The following is a 27,654-nucleotide window of genomic DNA, read 5'->3' as shown; positions in this document are numbered from 1 at the left end:
GCATTCGGCTCCAGGATCCCCTCTTCTTTCTGAACGGAGCCATAAAACTCATTCCTCACGGTCTTCTAGGTTATCTGACTATGATTTGCAAAGGGTAGTGAGTAGACTTCTCAAGTCCGAGGCACTGGCCCAAATGCTCCATAGCCCGACTCAGCAGTCAGTGGCTATTTCCGTTCCCCAATACATTCCTCCTCCGACTCCGTTGAGTTCGGAGCCAGGGCTTGTCGGAGCCATGACTGTTGGTGCGTCGGATCCGATACCTTCCTTTTGGCTCCGTCATCTGCTCCGATCTCCTCCTTGGAGGGATCTCTGCGCCGAGCTTCCCTCATCTGCTCCGAGGGGGCGAGTGGCATCGGACCCTTGTCCGACCCCGCTCTCCCTCTCGGGGCTTCGGCGCTGGTGAGTTCGGCTCCGACATCGGCTTCGGAGCCGTCCCTGTCGGTGCCGGGGGAGGTCCTTGTCTCTTCGGAGCGGGGGCCTCTGGCCTTGCCCGACAGGGGTGCCTTCGAGGTCATGAGGAGCGTGCTAGAACCAGGGTCTGCCCCACAGTAGACTCCTTCAGCCCCTCCATCTGTAGTGCCTGCGGTGATTTCTACTCACCCCCTTGCCTTAGACCGCAGAGAGCCAACTCCTCAAGTTTCCCCATTGGGAATTTCCTCCTCTTCCGAGGCCTCTCCTGACCCGGTAGGAGATCCCCCTAGGAAGAGGCAGTGCAAGAGGAAGCACATTGACTCCCCTGAGTCTATTACCTCTGACACTGACTTAGAGGAATCTGAAGGTTCCCCTCGATCCCCCTCTGAGGATGTCTCCTTTGCTGACATCCTTGAGATCCTCAAACAGAGGGGGAACTGGCCAGCCCTTAACCCTTCGGAGGATGAGTCAGTGTATCTTGAGGAGTTTGGCTCTCGCCCTTCTACCTCTTGGGTGTCCCCTCCCTTTGACCCCCTTATGGAAGTGGTGGCAAGGAAGGCTTGGACGGCTCCTGATTCAGTGGAACCCACCCCGAGGAGACCATCTAAATTTATTACTGCCCCGAGAGATAAAGATTTTTTATCCAAAGGTGTCCCTGTTGATGCCATGGTGGTGGCTGCGGCCACTAAGAAGGAGTTGGCCGATCCTTTGGTTCCTGTCCATCCTCCTAATAAGGAATCTAGGACCATGGACAGGTACGGCAAGCGGATGTTCTCATCAGAGACCTTTTCAATGCGTTTGCTGAACTACTTATGCCACTTCACTCGTCTCCAGAGAGATTTACTCAAGGATATGGGTGAACTGATAAAGGATCCTACAGCTGAGGGGTTCAAAGACACAATGAACTCCCAGTTGGCAACCCTGAATTCCATCGTTAACTCCTCCATGCGGCTGGTCTCATATGCTGCAGATGGGGCGAGTAGAGCTGCAGGCACAGGTGTTGCCTTACCACGTCACGCCTGAATGCGGCTATGCAACTTTGCGGACCCTTTCAAGGTGTCCTTCACCAATTCTCCCTTTGATGGATCATCCTTGTTTGGTCCACAGGTGAAAGATACATTGACCAGGTGCGAGGTAGAAGGTAAGACTCTCTCTGCCGTAGGAGTCCGTTTTTCTACCCCTTCTAGACCCTATCCCAAAGGTCAGAGGGGAGGAAAGATGCGGTTCATAAACAATCCCAGGAGTCTCATCTGACGCACAGGTCTATTCCCTCTAGAGGCAGAGGGGAATAATAATAGACGCCGCCCTAGAGGCAGAGGAGGTCCGCAAAACCAGGGTAGCAGAGAAATGTTCTCTGATAAACCCTTTCAGCATTCCTGAGGGGCTGCCCGGCTGTCCACCTTCGGAGGCAGTCGGGGGAAGGTTATCCCTGTACCCAAAAGCCTGGCTTTCCCTTACTCAAGACAAATGGGTACAGTCGATCATATCCGAGGGTTACAAAATTCCCTTTATTCACATCCCATCCCAACCCAAAAGATCCCTTCCAGACATTCCACCCGGTCTAAGGGAACAAGCAGCATTAGAAATTTCAAAGCTGCTATCAAAAAGAGCTATCCAATCAGTCCCAGCAGACCAGCAAGGATCCGGAATCTACTCCAAATTCCTTTTGGTACCAAAAAAAAACAGGGGACTGGAGACCCATACTGGATCTCAGCTACTTAAACAAGTATATCAGGAAAACAAAATTCCGGATGGTCACGCTACAGTCCATTCTAGCCTTCTTGGGTCAGGACAATTGGATGTGCTCGATAGATCTTCAGGACGCGTACTACCACATCAAGATGAACAGACGCTCCAGGAGATATCGCCGCTTCAGGCTGGGAGCCAGTCACTACCAGTTCAGGGCCCTGCCCTTTGGTCTCACTACAGCCCCCCGTGTGTTTACCAAATGCATGGCAGTGGTCGCGGCTCACTTGAGACGTCAAGGATTCCAGGTGTTTCCATATTTAGACGACTGGCTCCTTACCGCCACCACCAGACATCAGCTTCTTCTATCCAGGGACTTCACCATCCAATCTTGCCAAGCTCTAGGCATTTCGATAAATTTCGAAAAATCTGCCTTGTCGCCTTGTCAATCTATTACCTTTATAGGCGCCACCTTAAACACACTCAATCTTTCAGCCAGACTCACAGAGCAGAGTGTGTCAGATATTCAAAAACAAGTTTCCCTTCTCTTACAATGCAACAAAGTCAAAGCCATATTAGTTTTGAAGGTGTTAGGACTCATGGCAGCAGCTATTCCCCTTCTCCCCTTGGCTCGCTTTCACATGAGGATCCTCCAATGGATGCTGTTTACTCAATGGTCCTTTCAACAGCTCCCGATGTCCCATACCATTTTGATAACTCAATCATGCAAGAATCAACTGTCTTGGTGGATCACATCACCTCAACTTCTCCGAGGAAGACCCTTCACCCCCCCCCCCCAGTCGCCACGTTGACAACAGACGCCTCCCTGATTGGGTGGGGGGGGCATTATCAGGGCAGGACAGTCCAAGGCACATGGCAACCTTTCGAGTGCCACTTGCACATAAATGTCTTAGAGATGAGAGCAGTGCTTGTAGTGTTGCAAGCCCTTCATGACTCTCTTCCCACTGGGACTATTGCAATTCAAACGGACAACATGTCCGTAGTGTGGTACATCAACAAACAAGGCGGAACCAGATCATACCCTTTATGTCGAGAGGCACTCAGACTTTGGCAATGGGCAATCTTTTCTCCGCTTTTTCTGATAGCAACGCACATTCCCGGGAAATCCAACGTTATTGCAGACAAATTGAGCAGTGCAATTCTCATGCCCCACGAGTGGTCTCTAAAGAAATCCGTTCTAGAAGAAGTATTCCTAAGATGGGGCCAGCCTTGCTGCGATCTTTTTGCTTCTCCCCAAAACAGCAAGTGTCACGACTTCTTCACTCTCTTCCCGTTACCAGGCCATCCCACCAGACACGCTCTAGTTCACGATTGGCCCCGGGGACTTCTGTATGCCTTTCCCCCCTTTCCACTGATATCTCAACTAATTCAGAAAGCCATCGCCTTGAGAGTGACAATGATCCTCATTGCCCCTTACTGGCCTCGACAGATATGGTTTCCGTTTCTTCATCGTTACCTTTTGGAGCAGCCTTGGCATCTGGACCCAGTACCAGATCTGATAACCCACCAATCGGGTCAGCTGCACCAATCTCTGCTTTCTCTAAACCTCACAGCGTGGTTTCTCCGATTCAACCTTAGCCAGGCTTCCCTCAATATCTCGCTCGGTCCGAGATATCTTGATAGCCTCTCATAAATCTTCTACCCGGAAGATTTATAGTAGCAAATGGAAACGCTTCTCCTTTTGGGCAATGTCAAAAAACATAGATCCCTTTGCAGCACCTATCCAGTCTATTCTAGATTTTCTAGCAGAACTCTTTCATTTAGGATCATCTGCATCTACCATTAGAGTTCAATTGGCTGCCATATCTAATTTTCATGTTGGTGTTTCTGAGTCTAGCATCATGGCTCACAAACTCTGTAAAGCCTTTTTAAGGGGCGTATTTCTTCTCAAACCTCCAATCAAAGATCCCCCGCCTCAATGGGATTTGAACTTGGTTCTGGCATCCTTAATCCTTCCCCCCTTCGAACCAGCAGCTTCATGTTCTCTGAAGTTGCTTTCTTGGAAGACACTTTTTCTGGTAGCTATAACTTCAGCGAGAAGGGTATCTGAACTCCATGCTCTGTGCATTCGTCCTCCTTACTTAGTGTTTCACAAAGATAGGGTATCCCTCCGTACTAATCCATCCTTTTTGCCCAAAGTTTCCTCTCAAGTAAACCTAAACCAAATTATTGATCTCCCCGTCTTTTTCCCTAACTATTCATACAGGTCGGAACAAAAGCTACATTTTTTGGATGTTCATCGCCAACTTGGATATTACTTGGGTAGGACTAAACAATTCAGGAAATCTAATCAATTGTTTCTTTCATATGTGGAAGGGAAATTGGGCCTTCCTGTTACTAAAGTATCCCTCTCTAGATGGCTCACCTCTACAATTACCTTCATCTATGAGATAAGACATCAAAAACTACCCTCAAGACCTAGAGCTCATTCTACTAGGGCATTAGCTACATCCGTAGCTTTTCAGGATAGGCTGCCATAGATTCCATTTGTGCAGCAGCCAGCTGGGCTTCTCCTCGTACATTCATTTCACATTACAAATTGGACATTGTTTCCAGAAGCCGTGCCAATTTTGGTTCCGCTTTTCTCGAGAGTCTGTTCCGATAGGCCACCCGGGATAAGGTGCTAGGGAAGCGGTCCCATCCAGCAAGAATGAAGGCGAGATGGACAACTTAACATTAAGAAGTTATGTACCTACCATAACGTTCCATGTTAGTTGTCTTCTTCTCACCTTCTTTCTTGCGTCCCACCCTCCTTCCCCCAAGCCTGGATAGACCGACAGGAATTCTGTTTGTGTTCTTCCTCTGGAAGTCGTCATTCCCATACGTTCTTCCACCTCTTTTTCTCCTTTCTTAGGTCTGCGATACCTTTCACGCAGGTTGTTTTGAGGTGGGTTTCCCTACTCCATTCTATGGAGACTAGGGTTGCTTGGTATAGCTATCAAACGAGATCTGAGTAGTTACCGCCTAGCATTGTGGGATATAGGGGAGCCTCGAGCCAGTGGAATTAGCTCTCGAGCTTTAGTATTGGCCGAGTCAGAGCCGAAGGTCGGCTCCGAACCCATCCAGCAAGAAAGAAGGCGAGAAGAAGACAACTAACATGGAACGTTATGGTAGGTACATAACTTCTTATTCTTGGTCCAGTGGACTTCCCCGGTAATCAAACTGAAATAAATAAATATTACAAATTGGATTTGGCTCCCAGTGGAAGAGCGTCTTTTGGTTCAGTGGTGCTCAGGAACATCCTTTCATAAGGCCTCACAGGACTAAAAGTAGCTAGGGACTCTGTCCCATTAGTAAGGAATGAATGAAGATTAACATCACCACCATAACTTCTTTATCTGATGTTGTTCATCTTCATTCATTCATTCATTATGCCCACCCTCCTTCCCCCTCCAGATGCTTCTAGGGGATAGAATTGTGTCCTACTCCTGCTTTAGGGTTTTCTGCTCAGACAGCTTCTGCTTTACTTATAACGGGCAAACTCGATCTGAGGTAACAGAGAAAATGGCAATGTGGGTAAAAGCTTAGTTCGAGAGTTTTTTTGGCTGGCAAGAGCTTGTTACAAGGCCGACTGTTCCGAGGACGGAACCGATACCCATCAGTAATGAATGAAGATGAACACAGATGGAACGTCATGGTAAGAACATAACTTCTTTTTTTTGGTTGCTATTACTCTTCTGGCAGAAGTATTTGGAATTACAGGCCCTGTCATCTAACCCTCATTTGATTTTTCATAAAGAATAGATTATCTTTATGGACTAATCCTTCCTTTCTTCCTTAGGTGGTGTCAGAATCCAGTATTAATCAGGTTATCAGCCTTTCCAGTCTTTCCAAATTGCTCAATTAATGAAGAATATATGTTGCACCTGTTGGATATTCACAGCCAATTAAGGTTTTATCTCCATGAAACCAAAAATTTGAGGAAGTCAGATCAATATATTTGTTTCTTTTTCATAATCAAAATTAGGCAAACCAGTTTCTAAAGTAACTTCAGCCAGATGGTTGACTGATTTGTATTACTTTTGTATATGACCAAGTGGGTTGGCTTTACCAAAACCACCAAAAGACTGTTCCATTAGATCGTTGGCAACTTCTTCAGCCTTTTTATCTATAACTTTCTTGGGTGATATTTGTGCAGCTGCAACTTGGGCTTATCGTCCTACTTTTATTTCTCATTACAGATTGGTTCTGGTCACTAGGGGAAGAGCAGCCTTTGGCTCACTGGTGCTCAGGAATATCCTTCCTTAGACTTCACAGGGTTTAGGTAGCTGGGGACTCTGCAAACAGTTGAGGAATAAATGAAAATGACACCATCCGATAAGTTGTGTGCTCACCTTAACATTCCATCTGTGTTGCACATTTTTCTACCTCATCTTCCCTCCCACGACCCCATTTCCTTGTCTGACTCTTTGAAAGGTTGAAAGATGCTGGCGGACCTACTGTTTGAGTGCCAGATTCTGTTATAGTATTTCTTACTGCTTTTCTTATATAAGGGGCAGCAAACAAGATCTGAGGTATGTTAGGTGACTAGGACATTATGGGTAAAGAGAGTAGCTCGAGAGTTTGTGTTCCACAAGCTGGAAGAAGTGACCAAGTCTAATCTGTGGAAAGGCTTTGAACCCAACAGTTGAATGAAAATGGATAACACAAATGGGACATTATGGTAAGTGCACAACTTTTAATTGGTTGTTTCATGATTTCTGATTTTTTTCTCCTCTGGTATAGGCTTCCTGGATATCTAGTAACAATATAGCTTCAACAAATTTACATGGCTCTTTAATATATGTGCATGTTAATGCAGTTTCTGCTGTTTTATATGTATTTGGTGTCTAATTTTCAGAAAACCCTTCACAGTGCATCTGTACTGGTTCTTTGTACATCCAGAAAATGCCAGTGAAAAAGAAAAGAAAATCCTCTGGGTCAGAAGATTTGGGCATGAAAAAATGTAAAATAACCAGGTAGTAAACTAGCATTTATTTTTCCTTGTATCTCTCTTGTCTTAATTTGCATCCTCTTGAATAACATTTAGGATAGACTAGTTGTGTTTATTTCAGCTGATGTGAGGATGGGGTGTAATTTTTCAAAATGAACACTAATGCTTTTTATCACTGTAAAGTAGTGATTTTGTTAAGATGTAGAATGCTCTAGCTGTACCGTACTCAGGGAAGCAGAGTTTTACCTTCTGTGTAATTAGCTATTCTGTTTGCCTTATTTTGCTTAAACTAAAGTTGGTATGAAATCAGTATTCATTAAACTGAAGTATCTAGTTGTAGTGTCTGTAGAAAATAAAACTGATTTTCTAATATTAGCTTAACTATTTGAGGAAGGTATATTTACTACATTAGAATCTCATAATGCATTTCCTGATTGTATACTTCCATAGTCTCCTTTTTGGGGAGGTGTATACTTTCATAGTCTCGTTTTTGGGAGGTGTCGGTGATTGGCATTTCTGTTGTACTGAATATTTTTGAATGTATACCCCACAGTGCCTTATGTGCCAAATTTTCTGCTCCTTTTTCCAATCAGCTGATGCATCCTTTTTCCTCAAAGTCTCTCCCGGAGTCTGTACCATAGGCTAAACAACCTTGTCAAATGCCTGTTGTGGTGGTGCTGGACTCCCATTGCTTTTCTAAGGAGGATTATCTTTCTTCACCATGCATGCATTTTTGTTGCAGCAGATTGCGTTTCACCGTGTTTATTCTTACCTAATACACATGAGCGAACTGGGGGTCAGGGTGGTGTAAACCAGCTGTCTTTCATTTTATTTAATGGCACTATATCAACTGTAGTCCTGCTGTGAATTCTGTACAAATAGAACCTAGAATTTAGACAGTTAAGAAAACATGGGTACTACAGTTTGTGGCAGAGTGGTTATTTTCAGAATTTTGACAACTTTTCTGTAACATTTTTTTAACACGGGCAGAATGAAGTGAATCTCCTGGCAGTTGGAACAGAGGATTAAGATTTTTAATTATTAATGAACTGATTCTTTTAACCAAAGGGTAAAACGTTTGATTCCCTTTGCCATCATTTGCTTACTCTCTGACCTTTACCAAGTCAATTAACTAGACAGTTAAAATAATGTCCAAATGCGAAAAGCATCAAGAGGCAACCACCGAGCTTGCAATAATTCAGTCTCGTTTTAAGAATATATGTAAACGTTTAATGTTAAGTTGTCAATCTCGCCTTCATTCTTGCTGGATGGGTTCGGAGCCGATCCTCGGCTCCGACTCGGCCTATACTAAAGCTCGAGAGCTATTTTTACTGGCTCGATGCTACCCTGTATCCCACAATGCTAGGCGCTAGCTACCAAGATCTCGTTTGCTGCTTCAGCTGCGAGGTTGCGTTTTTGCCGGCTCTTAGGTTAGATTTATAAAAATCTCTTCTGGTAAGATTTTTTTCTTCCCTTTGATAGTAATAGTTTTTCTATTAGATCCACTTTACCCCTCTAGTGTATCCCCACCTTAGATAGTTCACTTTTGGGTTTGTTTCGAACTACTTCTCGTTACCTACCCCACTCCGTAGATTACTAGGCCTTCGGGCAAATTTTTAGTTTAAATCTTGGCTTAATCTTAAGTTTCATTTAGTTAAATTTAGTTTAAAATTCTCTATTTGTCAGTCTAAATAGTCTCAGCCTTTCTGTGTGCGTATGTGACTAGACTGAGTAAGTTTGAGTGTGGGTGTTTGTTTTGTGTGTGTGTGTGACTTGTCATCCCTGTCAGGATGTCTAAGGATTCCAGGGTTTCAGGCTTCAAGAAGTGTGACTCGTGCTGTCAGAAGACGTCTCTGACAGACGGTCACACTTCTTGTGTTTATTGCCTGGGCCCTCTGCACCTGCAGGACTCTTGTTCTGTCTGCCATGCATTCAGTCCAAGAGTCCTGCAGGAACGCAGAAACAAGCTTATTTTACGAGGCTTGTTGAAACCCGAAGGTTCCCCGACCAAGTCTTCGTCAGGCAAACCTTCGAAGCCCACAAAACCATCGGCTCCAAGAACCGAGCCTTCGACCAGTGGTGCTCTTAAGTGCTCCTACGTCAGCTCCGGCTGGAGCCGATGCTCCCAAGACTCAGTCGGCTCCGATCGTTGCGTCGGAACCATCTGCGAGCCTTAAGCGCTCTGGCTCTCCTCCTTTGGAGTCAGTCCATTCGGCTCCGAGATCTCCTTTGCTTTCGGAGCGGAGCCATCGGTCCCATGCCTCTCTGTCTTCCAGGTTTTCGGAACAAGACCTCGAGAGGGTGGTTAGCAGACTCCTTAAGTCGCAGGCACTGGCCCAGATGCTTCATAGCCCTTCTCAACAGACAGCGGCTATCCCCATTCTATCGTAGATTCCTCCTCCGACTCTTCCTCTGAGCCAGAGTTCGTGGGAGCCGGTACCGTCGACACGGAGCCGATACCACACCTTTCGGCTCCGATCTCTTCCATGGTTCCATCCTTGTAAGGATCCGGGCGCCATGACCCCTTTCTCCCTCTCGGAGCCTCGGCGCAGGTGAGTTCGGCCCCGACATTTGCCTCTGAGCCATCCCTCTCGGTGCTGGGAGGGGTCCTTATCTCTTCGGAGCAGGGACCTTCTTCCCTGCCTGATAGGGGTGCCTTTGAGGTCATGAGGAGTGTGCTGGCCCCTGTGCCTGCTCCTCGGTCAGCTCCCTCAGCTCCTCCCACTGTTGTGCCCGCTATGGTCTCTACCCATCCTCTCGACCCCGACCGCAGAGATCCCCAACGCCTCAGGTGCCCCCATTGGGAGCATTCTCCTCTTCCCAGGCCTCCCCTGATCTGTCAGGGGAGCCCCCTCGGAAAAGGAAATGCAAGAGGAAGCATGTGGACTCTCCTGAGTCTGTCACATCCGATACCGGCTTGGATGAGTCTGAAGGGTCCCCACGGTCCCCCTCTGAGTATGTCTCTTTTTCTGTCATCCTGGAGATCCTCAAGCAGAGGGGGAAACTGGTCTACCCTCAATCCTTCCAAGGACGAGTCTGTTTACCTAGAGGCTTTTGGTTCTCGCCCTTCCACCTCCTGGGTGTCTCCGCCCTTTGAACCCCTCATGGAAGTGGTGGCGCGGAAGGCATGGACAGCCCCTGACACGATGGAACCTACCCCACGGAGGCCTTCAAAATTTATCACAGCCCCTTCTGATAAGCAGTTTTTAACCAAGGGTGTCCCTGTTGATGCCATGGTGCCGGCGGCCGCTAAGAAGGAACTGGCTGATCCTTCAGTACCGATCCATCCTCCTAATAAGGAATCTAGGACTATGGATAGGTACGGCAAGCGGATGTTTTCTTCAGCGACCTTTACCATGCGGTCGCTGAATTACTTGTGTCATTTCACCCGCCTTCAAAGAGACATGCTCAAAGAAATGGGTGATACTTTACAGGATCCAACAGCTGCGGGGTCTCAAGACAAAATCAACTCCCAGCTGGCAACCCTGAACTCTATTAACTCCTCCATGCGGCTTATTTCCTATGCGGCCGATGGGGCGAGTAGGGCTGCAGGCACAGGCGTGGCCTTAAGGCGTCACGCCTGGATGCGGCTTTCTAACTTTGCTGACCCCTTCAAGGCGTCCTTCACTAACTCCCCCTTTGATGGTTCGGCGTTGTTCGGACCTCAAGTTGAAGGATACTCTGACCAGTTGCGAACAGGATGGCAAGACTCTCTCTGCCGTGGGAGTCCATTTTTCAACCCCGTCTAGACCATACCCTAAGGGTCAGAAGGGTGGAAAAATGTGGTTTCGCAAACCACAGTGTGTCACGCCTGACGCACGAGATGAGTTCCCCTCTAGAGGCAGGGGGAGGACAATAACAGACGCCACCCTAGGGGCAGAGGGGGTCCGCAGAATCAGGGTAGCATGGAAGCTGTCTCTGGCCAGCCCTTCCAGCATCCCTGAGATGCTGCCCGACTGTCCGCCTTCGGAGGCAGTCGGGGGAAGATTATCACTGTACCCAGAAACCTGGCTTTCCCTCACCCAAGACAGATGGGTACGGTCAATCATATCTGAGGGTTACGAAATTCCCTTTGCCCACACCTCAACACAGCCAAAAAGACCCCTTCCAGATGTTCCACCCAGTCTAAGGGAACAAGCAGTATTAGAAATCTCAAAACTGCTAAGAAAAAGAGCCATCCAACCAGTCCCAGCAGACCAGCAAGGATCCGGAATCTACTCCAAGTTCTTTTTGGTACCAAAAAAGACAGGGGACTGGAGACCAATTTTGGATCTCAGCAGGCTAAACAGGTCTGTCCAAAGAATGAAGTTCCGGATGGTCACGCTACAGTCCATTCTACCCTTTTTGGGCCAGGACAATTGGATGTGCTCTATAGACCTTCAGGATGCGTACTACCACATAAAGATGCACAGGCGCTCCAGGGGGTTTCTCTGCTTCCGGCTGGGGGCCAGTCACTACCAGTTCAGGGCCCTGCCCTTTGGTCTCACTACAGCCCCCCGAGTGTTCACCAAATGCATGGCAGTGGTCACGGCTCATCTGAGACGTCAAGGATTCCAGGTGTTACCATATCTGGACGACTGGCTCCTTACCGCTACCACCAGGCGTCAACTTCTTCAGTCCAGAGATTACACCATTCAAACTTGCAAAGAGCAAGGTATCTCCATAAATTTCAAAAAGTCTGCCTTGTCAGTCTGTTACTTTCATAGGCGCCATATTGGACACAGCCGAACTGTCCGCAGAACTAACCGCACAGAGATTTTCAGATATTCGCGCACACATTCACATCTTTCTTCAGAGCAACAGAATCCAGGCCAGGTTTGTACTGAAGACTTTAGGTCTCATGGCAGCAGCCATTACGTTACTTCCCCTAGCTCGCTTTCACATGCGGTCCTTCAGTGGATGCTCTTTTCCCAGTGGTCTTTTCAACAGCTTCCGATGTCAAACAGCATTTTAATCACCCAATCATGCAAGAAACACCTGTCTTGGTGGATGGTCTCCCTTCAAGTCATTCAGGGCAGACCCTTTGTCCCCCCCCCCCCCCCCGGTTGCTACAGAGACAACGGATGCCTCCCTGATTGGGGGGGGGGGCATTTTCATGGCAGGACAGTCCAGGGCACATGGCAACCTTTCGAGTGCCACCTGCACATAAATGTCCTGGAGATGAGAGCAGTACTTTAGCGTTGTAAGCCCTTCAGGACTCTCTTCCCATAGGGACTATTGCAGTTCAGACGGACAATATGTCCGTAGTGTGGTACATCAACAAGCAGGGTGGAACCAAGTCCTACCCCTTGTGGCAAGAAGCACTCAGACTTTGGCAGTTGGCGATCTCTTCTCAGCGGTTTCTGATAGCAACACATATCCCCGGGAAGTCCAACGTAATAGCGTACAGGCTGAGCATAGCCATTCTCATGCCGCACAAGTGGTCTCTCAAGCAGTTAGTAGTGGAATAGATTTTCCAAAGATGGGGTCAGCCTTGCTGTGATCTTTTCGCAACACCTCAAAACAGCAAGTGCCACGACTTCACTCTCTTCCCGGCCACCCCCCCCCCCCAGAGATGCTCTAATCCACGATTGGCCCCGGGGTCTTCTGTATGCTTTTCCCCCCTTTCCATTAATCACACAGCTGATTCAGAAAGCTACCGCATTGAGATCCACAATGATCCTCATTGCCCCTTACTGGCCTCGACAAATCTGGTTTCCGTTCCTGCATCGTTACCTCTTGGAGCAGCCCTGGCATCTGGACCCAGTGCCAGACCTCTTGACCTATCAGTCAGGCGAGCTGCACCACTCCCTCCTCTCTCTCATCCTCTCAGCTTGGTTGCTCCACTTCCAACCTTAGCCAGGCTTCCCTTTATTTCCCATTCGGTGCGTGACATCATTCTAGCTTCCCACAAATCTTCTACCAGGAGGTTTTATACTAGCAAATGGAAACGTTTCTCCTTCTGGGCAGAGACTAGAAACATGGATCCTTTCACAGCACCTATCCAATCAGTCCTAGATTTGTTGGCTGAACTTTTTCAATCAGGTTCTTCTTCGTCCACTATCAGAGTTCAGTTAGCGGCCATTTCAAATTTTCATGTTGGCCTGTCGGACTCCACTGTTATGTCCCATAAACTTTGTAAATCCTTCCTTAAAGGCATCTTTTTACTTAAGCCCCCAATCAGAGATCCCCCACCACAGTGGGATTTGAATCTGGTTTTAACCTCTTTGATTCTCCCTTCCTTTGAACCTGCGGCTTCCTGTTCCTTGAATGGAAAAAAATATTTCTAGTGGCCATAACTTCCGCAAGGAGAGTCTCAGAGCTTTCACGCCCTTTGCGTTCATCCTCTTTATCTGGTTTTCCATAAAGATAGAGTATCCCTCAGAACTAACCCATCTTTTTTACCTAAGATATCTTCTGAGGCAAATCTAAACCAGACCCTCGATCTTCCCAGTTCTCTTCCCTAATTACTCCAACAGAGCTGAACAAAAGTTGCATTTTTTGGATGTTCATCGTCAACTCCGTTTCTACCTAGATAGAACCAAGCAAGTTAGGAAATCTGAGCAGCTCTTCCTGACTTGTGCGGAAGGGAAGAAAGGCCTTCCAGTTTCCAAAGTAACCATTTCCGGATGGTTGGCCTCTGTGATTACTTTCATCTATGAACTGAGGAGTCAAGAACTTACTTCAAAATCTAGAACCCACTCAACTAGAGCCTTAGCTACATCAATAGCTTTTTAGGCTAGTTTACCTATAGACTCCATTTGTGCGGCAGCCACATGGGCCTCTCCTCGTACCTTTATTTCTCTTTACAAACTGGATATGTCCTCCAGAAGCCGAGCTAACTATTAACTAAATACAGAACTTAATGACTAAAAAGTCTCGTATCAGCTTAACGCTAAACTATATCAAAAACCCATAGTATATATATATATATATATATATATATATATATATATATATATATATATATATATATATACATATATATATATATATATATATATATATATATATATATAAAAAATCAACATGTGCAAGTTGCTATGGCTTTGCATTCACGCTGCATTGTATGCTTGTGTATAACTCTGCTACTGGCACATAAAAAATTGAATGACCATAAAACATGCTATGTAAACAGCAGTGATGTCATTAAAGTAGATTGATAATAAATATATCTGAATTTTCTATACAAATAGTGTATTATTAAAATAGCTATTACGTACAATGTAGATGGCTTCATATTACCTAATACTAATCTGTCTATTCCTGAAAATGGGTTTGATCGAGGCCCTTTCGTTAAGGCCTTTACCTCCATCTGCTCTCATTCTAATAATCCAACTTGCTTCTTTATTTTCTGTAACATTCCTCACGTTACCTTCCTCGATTGCAGGTTGATACACATCAATGACCATGAACTTGAATATATGCTCACTACCATAGAGCTGTACATGTTTAGCTAGGGCGTTATTTTAATATTTCACACTAATAGCATATAAATGTTCCCTAATTCTATGTCGGAAGGCCCTATCAGTTTTACCTATATAGTATGAGGAACATTTTTGGCATATTGCTAAATATACCACATGCATGGTGTTAAAATCAGCTGTTACTTTAAAATGATAAATTTTACCTGTGTCTTGGTGCACAAATCTATCAATTATATTTATGTGGACAGACGTTACATCTACCACAGGGAAAATTCCCTGTGTGATGTTTATTTCTCTGTCTCTGCTGGATAACACAACAGTCTCTTAAGATTTGGTTTATTTTTAATCTGGTATCTGGGTTTATCTCCTACAATATTCTTTAAATCTGTGTCTGTAATAAGGGTACGCCAATGTTGTATAATATTCATGGTATCTTGATTGTCTTTTGTATAGAACATTGGTATTTTCAGTATTGATACTTCAGTGTTGCATCTATCATTCTCTCCTATATTGTTAGAATAGAAAGGTGCAGCTCTATTATGTCTTAAAAAATCCATATTCTGTAACCAACGATGTTAAGTTGTCTGTCTTGCCTTCATTCTTGCTGGTTGGGTTCGGAGCCGATCCTCGGCTCTGACTCTGCCATCTTCAAAAGCTTGAGAGCTGCATACTGGCTCATGGCCACCCCATATCCTATTTTGCCTGGCGCTAGATACCCAGATCTCGTTTGCCGCTTCTACTGCGAGGTTGTCTTACTGGCTCAGGTCATATATTTTCATTTTTTACTCGTTTTTTGATAAAAATTTATAGTTAGTGTAGATTGTTTATACTAGTTAACCTTTCTATATATATATATATATATATATATATATATATACTTGTATCTATAATTCTTTCTTAACCTTCCCCTATCCCTTCAGAAAACTCGTTTTAAGAGATTTCCCCTCCCCCTTCACTTTCTTAGGTAGCCGTTTAAATTAGAGGCTAACCTTTTTCTCTTTCTCTATCCAAAAAAAAAAAATTTTTTTAGCTCTTAATAGTTTTGTTTAAATTATATATATATATATATATGTGTGTGTATATATATATATGTGTGTGTGTATATATATATATATATATATATATATATATATATATTAAATAAAAAAATCACATAATATTGTCAGTTTTCTTAGCTGTGTTTTGGGTATCTTAACTGTGTGTGTGTGGGAGTAGTTGCATCCTAATTTCTTTAGTGTGTTGTCCTTGGTGGTTGTTTTTTTTTTTTTCTAATTCTTTTTTCAGGGATGTCCAAGGATACCAAGGTGTCCGGATTCAATAAGTGTGACTCATGCTGTCAGAAGTTGTCTCTGACAGATGGTCACACTTCTTGTGTTTATTGTCTCGGTGCCGTGCACCTGCAGGACTCTTGTTCGGTTTGCCATGCCTTCAGCCCAAGAGTCCTGCAGGAGCGTGAAAATAAGTTAATCCTACGTGGATTACTTAAACAGGATTCACTGGCTAAGACTCAGCCCGTGAAGGCCTCTAAGCCACCTAAATCTTCGGCTCCCAGTTCGGAGCCGTTGATGGGTGAAGCTGTTCCTTCAGCCTCGGTTCCGGCCGGAACCGATTTACCTGTCTCCCAGTCGGTTCCGACTTTCCCTTCTGAGCCGACAGGGAGTCGAAAGAGATCTAATTCTCCCTCCTTGGAGTCGATACGCTTGGCTCCGAGGTCTCCTCTGCTCCAATCGGTGCACAGTCATCGGTCCTACTCTTCTCGGTCCTCAAGACTATCCAATCATGATGTGGAGAGAGTGGTCAGTAGGTTGTTAAAATCGCAGGCCCTAGCAAAAATGTTGTCCAGCCCCCCATCAGGTGTCTGCTCTGTCCATATCTGCAGTTATTCCTCCTCTGACTCCTTGAGCTCGGAGCTGGAGTTCATTGGGGTTCGAGTCGTGGAACCGTTAGCACCGATATCTTCTGCTTCGGTTCCGTCGTCTGCTCCGATTGCTTCTTTGGCACCGTCCTTGGAAGGGTCTGGGCTCTGAGACTCCCTTGTCGGCTCCGAGGCGGTGAGTGGCATTGGACCCTTGTCCGACACCATTCTCCCTCTCGGAGCTTTGGCGCAGGTGAGCTTTGCTCCTACATCGGCTTCAGAGCCATCCCCCTCGGTGCGGAGAGGGATTCCGGTCTCTTCGGAACCGGAGCCTTCTCGGCATCCGAGCAGGGACGCCTTCAAGGTCATGAGGAGTGTGCTGGCCCGTGTGTCAGCCCCACGATCATCCCCACCGGCTCCTCCTCCTATGGTGCCTGCGTCTGCCTCTCTCCCTCCTCCAGACCCCAAGCGTGGGGAACCAACGCTCCAGGGCACCCCCTTGGGTGTATCCTCCTCGTCCGAGGCCTCCCCTGATCATTCAGAGGAGCCACCTCGTAAGAGGAAATGCAAGAGGAAGCATGTTGACTCCCCTGAGTCTGTCACGTCAGATACCGACTTGGAGGATTCGGAAGGGTCCCCGAGATCCCTTTCTGAAGATGTCTCCTTCTCAGACATCCTTGAGATGCTTAGGCAGAGGGGGAACTGGACTACCCTAAGCCCTTCCGAGGATGTCTGTATTCCTGGATGCGTTTGGATCCCGACCTTCCACCTCCTGGGTGTCTCTGCCTTTTGACCCACTGATGTCCGTGGTGGCTAAGAAGGCATGGTCAGCTCCAGACACAGTGGAACCCACCACACCACAGGATAAACAGTTTTTGACCAAAGGTGTCCTTGTTGATGCCATGGTGGTAGCCAAAGAAGGAGTTGGCTGAAACTTCATCTGTCCATCCCCCTAACAAGGAGTCCAGGACAATGAACAGATATGGGAAGCAGATGTTCTCTTCAGCAACCTTTTCTATGAGGTCTCTGAATTATTTGTGCCACTGTACCTGCCTTCAAAGGGATCTCCTTAAAGAGCTTGGAGATGCTCTTCAAGATCCATCAGCTGAGGGGGGGCCCGGGCTAAGGCAGCCTCCCAGCTGGCGACTCCTAATTCAGTGGTGAACTCCTCCATATAAGACTTCACACATATAAGACTTCACCACCACCACTTTAAAGAGTGCAAGCGAGACAGAGACACTAATCATTAGTATTGTCTCAGCTTGCCTTCAGCTGTAGGGAAAGTCACAGTATCACAGCTGTGGAAAATATATTAGGAATATGTGAAAGTCAAAGGAGCACAGGACAAAGACAGCATGAATTCATAGTAGGATGGTCAGAGCAAACAAAAGTGACATTTTCATTTATTGGAAAATGTCTAGTGGATTAGAAAAGGACAATGGCCATGTGTACTTAGCTCATTTCTCATGCAGCTGATGGTGCAAGTAGAGCCGCAGGCACGGGTGTTGTTCTAAGGAGACATGCTTGGATGCGGCTATGTAACTTCGCGGGACATTTCAGAGCATCTTTCACCAACACCCCCTTTGATGGTTCCTGTCTTTTTGGATCACAGGTGAAGGACACCCTTACCAGGTGTGAACAGGAAGGCAAGACTCTCTCTGCCATGGGAGTCCGTTTTTCCACTTCTTCCAGACCATATCCCAAGGGTCAGAAGAGTGGAAAGATGTGGTTCCGGAAATCTCAGGGAGCCCTGCTGGGCACACGTGGTGAGTTCCCATCCAGGGGCAGAGGAGGGAACAATAATAGACGCCGCTCTCGTGGCAGAGGGGGTCCGCAAAATCAGAGCAGCATAGAATCCTTCTCTGAGAAGCCATCCCACCATCCCTGAAGGGTTGCCCGACTGCCCACCTCCGGAAGCAGTCTGGGGAAGATTATCGCTGTACCAAAGAGCCTGGCAAGACATAACACAAGACAGATGGGTACAGTCAGTTATATCCTGAGGCTACAGAATACCCTTTGTTTGCACTCCCGTAGTGTCAAACAAGTCCCTTCCAGATGTTCCACCCAATCTAAGGGATCAAGCCGTACAAGAAATTTCAGAACTGCTAAGAAAAAGGGCCATCCAGCAAGTCCCAGCAGACCAGCAAGGATCCGGAATTTACTCAAGGTTCTTTTTGGTACCAAAAAAGCCAGGGGACTGGAGACCCATTCTGGATCTCAGCAGACTGAAAAGGTCTGTACAAAGAACAACGTTTCGGATGGTCACGCTACAGTCCATTATGCCCTTTCTCGGTCAGGACAATCGAATGTGCTGTATAGATCTTCAGGATGCTTACTACCACGTCAAAATGGACAGACGCTCCAGAAGATTCCTTCGCTTCCGGCTGGGAGCCAGCCATTACCAGTTCAGAGTTCTGCCCTTTGGGCTCACCACAGCCCCCAGGGTGTTCACCAAATGTATGGCAGTAGTTACCGCTCACCTGAGACGGCAAGGATTCCAGGAGGTTCCATATCTAGACGACTGGCTCCTTACTGCTACCACCAGGCATCACCTTCTGCGAGCCAGAGACTACACTATCGAGACTTGCTCCAGACTAGGTATCTCAATAAATTTCAAAAAGTCTGCATTGTCGCCCTGTCAGCCTATCACCTTTATAGGCGCAAATTTAAATACAAAAGACATGTCAGCGAGCCTTCCACCAGACAGGGTATTAGTGATTCATCAACATGTTCAGATTTTAATAGCATGCAAGAAAATTCAAGCCAGGTTCGTCCTCCAAACTCTAGGTCTCATGGCAGCAGCGATCATACTTGTTGTTCTAGCTCGTTTTCACATGAGGATCCTCCAGTGGCTGCTTTTCACCCAATGGTCCTTCCAGCAGCTTCCCATGTCTCACATGATCATGATTACAGAAGCATGCAAAAAGCACCTTGTATGGTGGATGGTCTCCGCATCAGTACCCCTAGGCAGACAATTTGTACCCCCCCCCACAGTTGCTACGGTTACCACGGACGCTTCCCTGATCGGGTGGGGGGGGCATTATCAGGGCAGGGCAGGACAGTCCAAGGAACCTGGCAACCTCATGAGTACCACCTGCATATAAACGTCTTTGAGATGAGTTCTGTGCTTCTAGTGTTGCAAGCTCTACAGGACTCTCTTCCTAACGGGACCATTGCAATTCAAATGGACAATATGTCAGTAGTGTGGTACATCAACAAGCAGGGCGGAACCAAGTCCCTACCCCCTATGTCAAGAAGCACTCAGATTCTGGCAGTGGGTGATCTCTTCCCAATGGTTTCTGATTGCAACGCACACCCGTGGGAAGTCCAACGTCATAGCAGACAGGCTGAGCAGAGCAATTCTTATGCCTCACGAGTGATCTCTGAATCAAGTAGTGGCCGACCAAATATTCCGCAAATGGGGCCAGCCTTGCTGCGACCTTTTTGCCATCCCCTTCAACAGCAAGTGCAACAAATTCTTCTCTCTCCTTCCACTTAATGGACATTCCCCCAGCGACGCTCTAGTTCACGATTGGCCTTAGGGACTTCTTTAAGCATTCCCTCCGTTTCCCCGTATTCCAAAACTGATAACGAAAGCTACCGTTTTTGGCTGCAAAATGATCCTCATTGCTCCTTACTGGCCTCGACAAATATGGTTCCCGTTCCTGCATCATCATCTTCTCGAGCAGCCTTGGACTCTGGACCCAGTTCCAGACCTTCTGATCCATCAATCGGGTCGGCTGCACCAATCTCTCAAGCTCACTGCTTGGTTGCTGCATTTCCAACCTTAGCCAGGCTTCCAGATATCTCCCCGTCTGTGCGGGAAATTATTTTATCATCGCACAAGTCTACCACTAGAAAAACTTGCGCTAGTAAGTGGAAACATTTTTCTTCCTGGGCAGAGACTGAGTATAGACCCCTTTTCAGCCCCTATACACCACATTTTGGATTTTCTTGCGGAACTCTTTCATTCTGGGTCCACTTCCGCTACAATTAGAGTTCAGTTGGCTGCCATTTCAAATTTTCACATTGGCCTGTCAGGAAATAATATCATGTCGCATAAGCTATGTAGAGCCTTTCTCAAAGGGACCACTCTGCTCAGGCCTCCAGTGAGAGATCCTCCACCTCCGTGGGATCTAAATTTGATTTTAGCTTCTCTAATATTGCCTCCCTTTGAACCTGCAACTTCTTGTTCCCTGAAGTTTTTATCTTGGAAAACTCTTTCTGGTAGCCATTACTTCAGCCAGAAGAGTTTCGGAACTGCAGGCTCTTTGTACCCGTCCTCCGTACCTAGTGTTCCACAATGACAGGTTTGCTCTCAGGACTAATCCTTCCTTCCTAAGGACTCTTCAGAAAATAATTTGAATCAGTCCATAGACCTTCCTGTGTTTTTTCCCCAACCACTCCAACAGGGCGGAATATAAGTTGCATCAGTTAGATGTTCACAGGCAACTACGTTTCTATTTACATAGAACTAAGGATATCAGGAAATCGGAACAACTTTTCCTTTCTTATGCTGACTAAACAAGGTCTTCCAATCTCAAAAGTAACCTTGTCCAGATGGTTGACTTATATCATCACATTTATCTATCAACTGAGGAATAAACAATTACCTGTTAAAGCAAAAGGTCACTCCACCAGGGCCTTAGCCACTTCGGTGGCCTTTCAGGCTAGGTTGCCCATGCAATCTATTTGTGCTGTAGCTACGTAGGCCAACCCACATACTTTCATTTTGCATTATAAGTTGGATGTGGTTTCCAGAAACAGAGCAGATTTTGGTTCCACTGTTCTGAAGAGTTTGTTCCGATGAGCCAACCAGGATTTTAGGTGCTAGGGACGCTGTCCCAACCAGCAAGAATGAAGGCGAGATAGGCAACTTAACATAAAGAAGTTATGTACCTACCATAACGTTCCATGTTAGTTGTCTTCTTCTCGCCTTCTTTCTTGCATCCCACCCTCCATCCCCCGATCCTTGTAGACCGAGAAGAGTTACTTAAGGTTTTTCACTGGCTGAGTCTTCTCTGGCTATTCATTTCTGTATAGTAGCCTCTCTGGAGGTTTTATATATTCCAGGATAGGATCCTTTCTTATGTCTGCAGTTAGACTTACCAAACGAGATCTGGGTATCTAGCGCCAGGCATCATGGGATATGGGGTGGCCTCGAGCCAGTATGCAGCTATAGAGCTTTTGAAGATGGCAGAGTCAGAGCCGAGGATCAGCTCCGAACCCAACCAGCAAGAAAGAAGGCGAGAAGAAGATGACTAACATGGAATGTTATGGTAGGTACATAACTTCTTTTTCTATTTCATCTGGTTCGTAGCCACGCTTAACCAATCTATTTTTAAACTGGTTAATTTCATATCTATATCCTTCTTTGTGTAGCATTGAGGCGTGAAATCCTCATACCTTGCCCTTAGATAACATTATCAAAGATAAACTGAGGTTACATGCTACGTCTGTGAAGGAGTGTATTTTTATAACACTTCTTCCTAAAAACTCCTGTATTAATAGATGTATTCATCACTCTTTCAACATAATCATCCCGATACTCAATCCTATTGTATGAAATATTAAATGTAAGCTTGAGACATGCAGTCATACTGTTCATCTGCGTTACACATTCGCTCAATGCTTTGTTGGTTTTAGCTTTCTATTTTATAGATAAAACAGAGTTAAATGCGTTATGGTTGCTAATCTAAAGTATGACATCATTAATTAACTATGTTAATTGAATTCATTTGCATCTATTTAAGCACTGAGTTGTACTTTAGTTATGTCTGATGAAGCAACGATAGTTGTGAAAGCGCTTACCATTTTGTTTTCTTGTTTGTTTTATTAAAACGTTATTGTGTGTTACCTCGGTGCATTGTATTTTTTCTACATTTGGATCGCTTTTGCACCTTGGTTTTACCTGCAGCCGTTTTCTTCTTGTTCTAGTTTTGTTTTTATTTGGTCAAGGGGCACAAGCGTTTATGGAGGATATCTCTACCGAGCAGTCCATGAATGGACAACATCATCGTTTTTTGAGAATTTTGGTCATTCCAGTCAATCCACTACTTAACATGGATTCATGTGTATGTATCGATGATACTCTCTCCACCCAACAACGTTTACCAGAATTCTTTGAACACTATAAAAGTCTTGATAATCTGATGTATAAATATAAAAGGCTACAATGGCAGCGGCTGCATTTGCAAGCCTCGTTGGAAGCAAAGATTGTTCCACGTGGTCTGAGAATATTGAATATGCCTACATACGGAGATACATATCCTGTTTTACTTCGTAAGTGGCAAGAGCTTAATCTACAGTTTAGCTCTAAATACATGGAACTCCTATTAGAGTTTTTTGTACCTATAGAAGCAGAGCTAAAATCGCAGATTATTGCTCTGGAGTCTTAAGATTACTGAAAGTTTTCCATGTGACATTACTCTCAATAAAATGAGTCCACTGCAAGACAATATAATTTCATATGAGAAGAAATTGCAAACTGTTAAACTGTCCAAACTGAACAGAGATAAAACTGATTTTGCAAGGAACAATGTTTTTTCATGGCCCAGAGAAGCTGTAAATAAATCTAATCAAGGCAATGTTGTTTCTAATGGCATTACTACTAACAATATTTTAAATGATCGTGTGGTTCGATCCTCTACTTCTGGTTCCATTTCTGGTAGCTCTGACGACGAGCCTGCCACAGTGCTCGCGCCTTTGAACGCTGAACCCAGTGACTCCATTATCCAGGCTTCAGTCTCTGTATCTAGTGTCTCTAAGGCATCTGTTGGTACCGGAGATAAATCTGGTTCTAATACGAGAGCTGTACATTCTTCCAAATCTCCAGTAACGTTACATACCTCTAGCACTCCTACAGTTACCGATATTCAATTGCAGGAAGCTAAGAATGATACTAGCGTTTTTGTAGACAAGTCCAAGAAGGGCGATTACACGCTGAAGACAGCATTGCCCTTCAGGACTTGCACAAAGAGTTTCCCACACAATGGGCAGACACCCAGGATCAACCAGATGGAAGGGACTGTTCCTTTATCCAAAAGGAGACGCATGTAGTCTCAGGTTTGGTTATTAACATTTCATCTTTTAATTTGAATGCTGAACAACTTAATCTGCTAAACAAGGACCTGTCCTTCATACCTGCAAGGAAGGCCGACTCAACAGAGATGTTAAAAGACTTAAGACTATTAGGCAGAAGCTTGTCTTTAAAATGTTTGTTTTCAACAAATGCAGGTAACCTGAACTATACCTATAAACAACCAAGTACCTTCGTTCCAGTAACACCAGCAGGGGTTCAAAGGTTTATTGATACTTGTGAAATTGCTTTTAGGGAAGTGAATGTTTCATCCACTAACAATTACTCGTTTTGCAATTTAACTATAGATGAGCATAGAGCTTTACAAGAATTGAGAAGTTTACACACTCTGATTATTAAACAAGCGGATAAAGGTGGTGGTATAGTTCTATTAGATAAAGATCTTTGTTAAACAAATGGAGAAACTTTTACTCAATATCCAGACCTATCAATGTATCTCTAAACCTGCCGTTAATGCTATCGTTGATAAAGTTTCCTTCTTGATTTTTGATCTGTTGATTACTGGCTTAATTGATGAACCAGTATTTTAACCTCACTAAGCCTGTTGTTCCCAGTATATATGGTCTACCTAAGGTCCACAAGGATCTGTATACACCACCTATGCGTCCCATTGTTTCAGGGGCTGGTTGGTGTACTGAACCCCTTTCTATTTATGTAGAAGGCTGCTTACATGGCTTTCTAGAGAATTGCCATACTATATTGAGAGATACTAAGATGTTCTTGGAACGGTTACATAACAGGATGGCTAGCATTGATGAAGATGAGGAATTTGTCCTCATTGCAATGGATATAGAGTCTCTATTTACCAGCATACCCAATTCTTGGGGTGTAGAGAAGTTGAGAGTTTTTGACAGTTAATAGATGTAACACCAATAACGAGATTAAATTAATCTGCAGTTTATTAGAAAACATTTTAGAGAACAACATTGTTATGTTTCAAGACCAATTTTTTCTGCAGAAAGTTGGCGTGGCTATGGGCACTCCATGTGCCAATAGCTACGCCAACTTGGCTTTGGTTTGCTGGGAAGAGCAAAATATTCTCTCCATTAACCATCCATTTCTAGGACAGGTACTCTGGTATGTACGTTTTGTAGATGACGTTTTCATGTGGAAGGGTTGTGGTTCAGATCTTACGTATTTTTTAGAATATTTGCATAGCACCACTGATTTCTTGAGGTTTTCTTATCGGACCTCTGCTACAGAAATCAATTTCCTTGATGTTAAAAGTCTCATTTGAACCGCTTAAATAGCAATATTTACCTTAAACCCACTAGAAGGAATGCACTTTTGCATAAATCAAGCCTGCACCCCAGACACATTCCTAGGAATGTGCTCAAGGGGCAGGTTTTTAGGACATTACGACTACATAATAGAGATGAGGATGCAGTGATTGCACTCAATATGTTAAAATCTGATTTTATGGACAGGGGCTATTCAAGCGTTGACATTGATCAGACTATTTCTGATGCCTGGAAATTGAGACATACCAGATGTAGACCTTATTTAAATCCAAATAATGTGGATAGTATGCGCAATAATACAACCATAAGTAATGATTTTACAGTTGTATTTCGGTTTGCCAGTAACATTAATCAGTACACAGACATTGTCAAGAGATACTGGCATTTATTACAAGACGTTCCCGTTCTTATTGAAAAAATTGGTGAAAGTCCAACCTTTAGTTTCAGGAATAATAGATCACTTAAGCAGCATCTCTGTAATGGAGAATTACGTAGCACTGCTTGTATTTCTACTCGTTTGGGTACCTTCCTGTGTAGAAATTGCAGTGCTTGTCAGTATATTTTTAGTATAAGTACGCATACTCATCCTACTAGAGACTTTACGTTGCGTCCTAATCAATATTCAGATTGTAGGACTTCTGATGTTTATTTCTGATGTTCTTCATCTCACATTGCTGCAGTCCTTACATATGGGGTAGTCCGCTGTCCTCGGTCGGCCCGAATACCAAAGTATTAGGCTGACGTCGGTCAAGGCGCTTAAAACTGACATCAGGACGTCAGGGTACAAAAGCGCATGACCGACGTCATATCCTCAGTCTTTTTTGCCGCATGGTCCGATGCAGAAGCAGCGTTGCAAGTGCCGTTCGGCGTTCTGAAATTTTTCGAGTTCGGAGTTTCAGACCGAATCCAAGTTGGCTAAGTACCCCGTTGGGGATTATTTTGGTTTTTTCTTGCCTCAGTGTAGTACCGGATGTCAGAAAAAGTGAATAATTGTATTTCTTGTGGGAAACAGATACCGCATAGGGATTATCATTCTTTGTGCATTCCTTGTTTGGGGCCTGAGCACGACGTAGTCGGGTGTCGCTTTTGTGCTAGGTTCAATAAGCGCACTATTAAGCGAAGGTTAGATTGTGCTAGGCTGGTCTTGATAAGTGGTGCAATTATAATATGCCGTCGGATTCTCCGGCCCGCTTCCACGAAGAAGCGCAAAGACAAAACAGTTAAACCCAGGCAAGATGAGTCGTCCGTTCCGGACGCCGGTTCTTTAGAGGCTTCAGTGGAACCGGTGGGTCCGACGGAGACTTCTTTAGAGTCTCAGGGGGAGACTTTAATTTTGCAGGATGTGGCCTCTCTTGAGGCAGGGCAGGCTGAAGGGGCTTCTCAGGTTACTGTACTCCCTCCCTTCCCAGGGTGGTTAGGCCCTCTCCTTCTGTTTCCAAGGCTTCTCCCAGGGGCAGGCCAGGTTTACCATCTGTTGGTGTCACTCCTAGTTCAGCAGGGTCTGTGCCTAAGAAGCACATGCTTAAAATGGCAGAAGATTTGATTACTCTGATTAGAGGTTCTTTGCCCCCTCCTGATAAGAGGCCTAGGGTGGAGCCAGAGTTGGGAAGTTTTGAACAGGCTTCAGATGTTTCAGAGTCTTCGGCTGAAGACTTGCAGGAGTACTCTCCTTATTCTGATTCTGATGCAGAAGACTCCACTCCTTCTGCTTCTCCTCCAGAGGATTTTTCTTTTTCAGTGACACTTCACTCTATGAGGGAGCATTTTAAGTGGGAAGGTCAAGACTTCTCTGATTCTCGGAAAAGGCTTAGGGAGTTTTTGCTTTTACCTCAACATAGGCCCTTGGCTATAACACCTGTTCTAGATGTTGTGCAGGATGTGTTTTCAGAGGCTTCGCTTAATCCTGATTCTCTGCCTCCTGCGCCTGTTAAACCAGATAGGTATTACAGGGTGCCTGAGGCTCATAAATGTCTTTATAAGAGTCCTAGGGCAGACCCAGAAACTATTAGTCAGGGACCCAAGGGGGTCAAGGCCTCTGTTGTAAAAAATCCGGTTCCTCTAGATAAAGAGGCCAGAGCTTTGGATAGATGGGGAAAGAAGGTCTATACTTCTTCTACCTTAGCAATGAGGGCTTTGAATTGCCAGTTTCATATGTTGAAATATCAAAACTTTCTTCTTTCTCAATTGAAATCTAAGGTGGATGCTCTGGCAGAAGGCATTGAGTGTAAAGAATTACAAGATTTGGTGCATGTCTCTGAGCAGGTTGGTAAACATTCTTTACAATGTGGTTTTGATGCTGTACAGGCCTCGTCTAGGGTGGCTGCCACTGGTTCAGTTCTTCGCAGGCACGCCTGGCTGAAGGATCAGAATTTTTCTGACCATGTTAAAACAAGGATTTTGGATGCTCCTTTGCAGTCTGAAGTGTTGTTTGGTCCACCTGTGGAATCTGTCTTGAAGAAAATGGAGGACAAGGCTAAGTCTATGCAGACTGTTAAGGATTTTTTGCAAGTGCAGCCTCCAAAGTTTAGTAGGAATTGGCCTGCTAAGGGGTGGACGTATCCTTCTTATGATTCTCAGTCTAGGGGTAGATCTAGAAGTGGTAGGGGCAGAGCACAGAGTTCCTTCAGACCTAGAACTGGGAGTTCACCTGCACAATCTTCGAGTGAGGGTAGGGGCCAGTCCTTTCGTAAACAGGCCCAATGACCTACTTTTCAGCTGCCAGATCCCTCTTGCCTGGCAGCACCTTTGGGAGGAAGGTTGGCACTTTTCAAGGAAAATTGGATTTTAATTACCCAGGACAAATGGGTATTGGATATCATACACCGAGGTTACAAGTTTTATTTCCATACCTTGCCTCCTTTCAAAGGCATGCCAGACGTTCCTCCTCAGCAAAGACTAGAGGCTCACAACCAAATTTCTCTTCTACTTCAAATAGGAGCTATACAACCGGTCCCTCTGCCAGAAGTGGGCCTAGGATTTTATTCTCGCCTGTTTCTAGTACC

At 45.2% G+C, this 27,654-nt stretch overlaps 1 protein-coding gene across 1 annotated transcript in view; it reads left to right on the top strand.

Moving 5' to 3' along the window:
* DCUN1D5 (defective in cullin neddylation 1 domain containing 5) overlaps positions 1–27,654 on the top strand; it is an 882,136-nt gene that overhangs the window by 65,676 nt on the left and 788,806 nt on the right. Inside the window, exon 2 of the mRNA XM_044072580.1 lies at positions 6,959–7,076. Coding sequence (XP_043928515.1) covers positions 7,006–7,076 — 71 coding nt within the window. The 5' untranslated portion in view covers positions 6,959–7,005. The remainder of the gene's footprint in view (positions 1–6,958; positions 7,077–27,654) is intronic.

Source organism: Protopterus annectens, chromosome 5.part0, assembly GCF_019279795.1.
Source record: "Protopterus annectens isolate FY-2018-M chromosome 5.part0, PAN1.0, whole genome shotgun sequence".
NCBI lineage: Eukaryota > Metazoa > Chordata > Ceratodontiformes > Protopteridae > Protopterus > Protopterus annectens.
The sequence above is the reverse complement of the archived record's forward strand: the minus strand, read 5'-3'. Positions and strand labels throughout refer to the sequence as shown.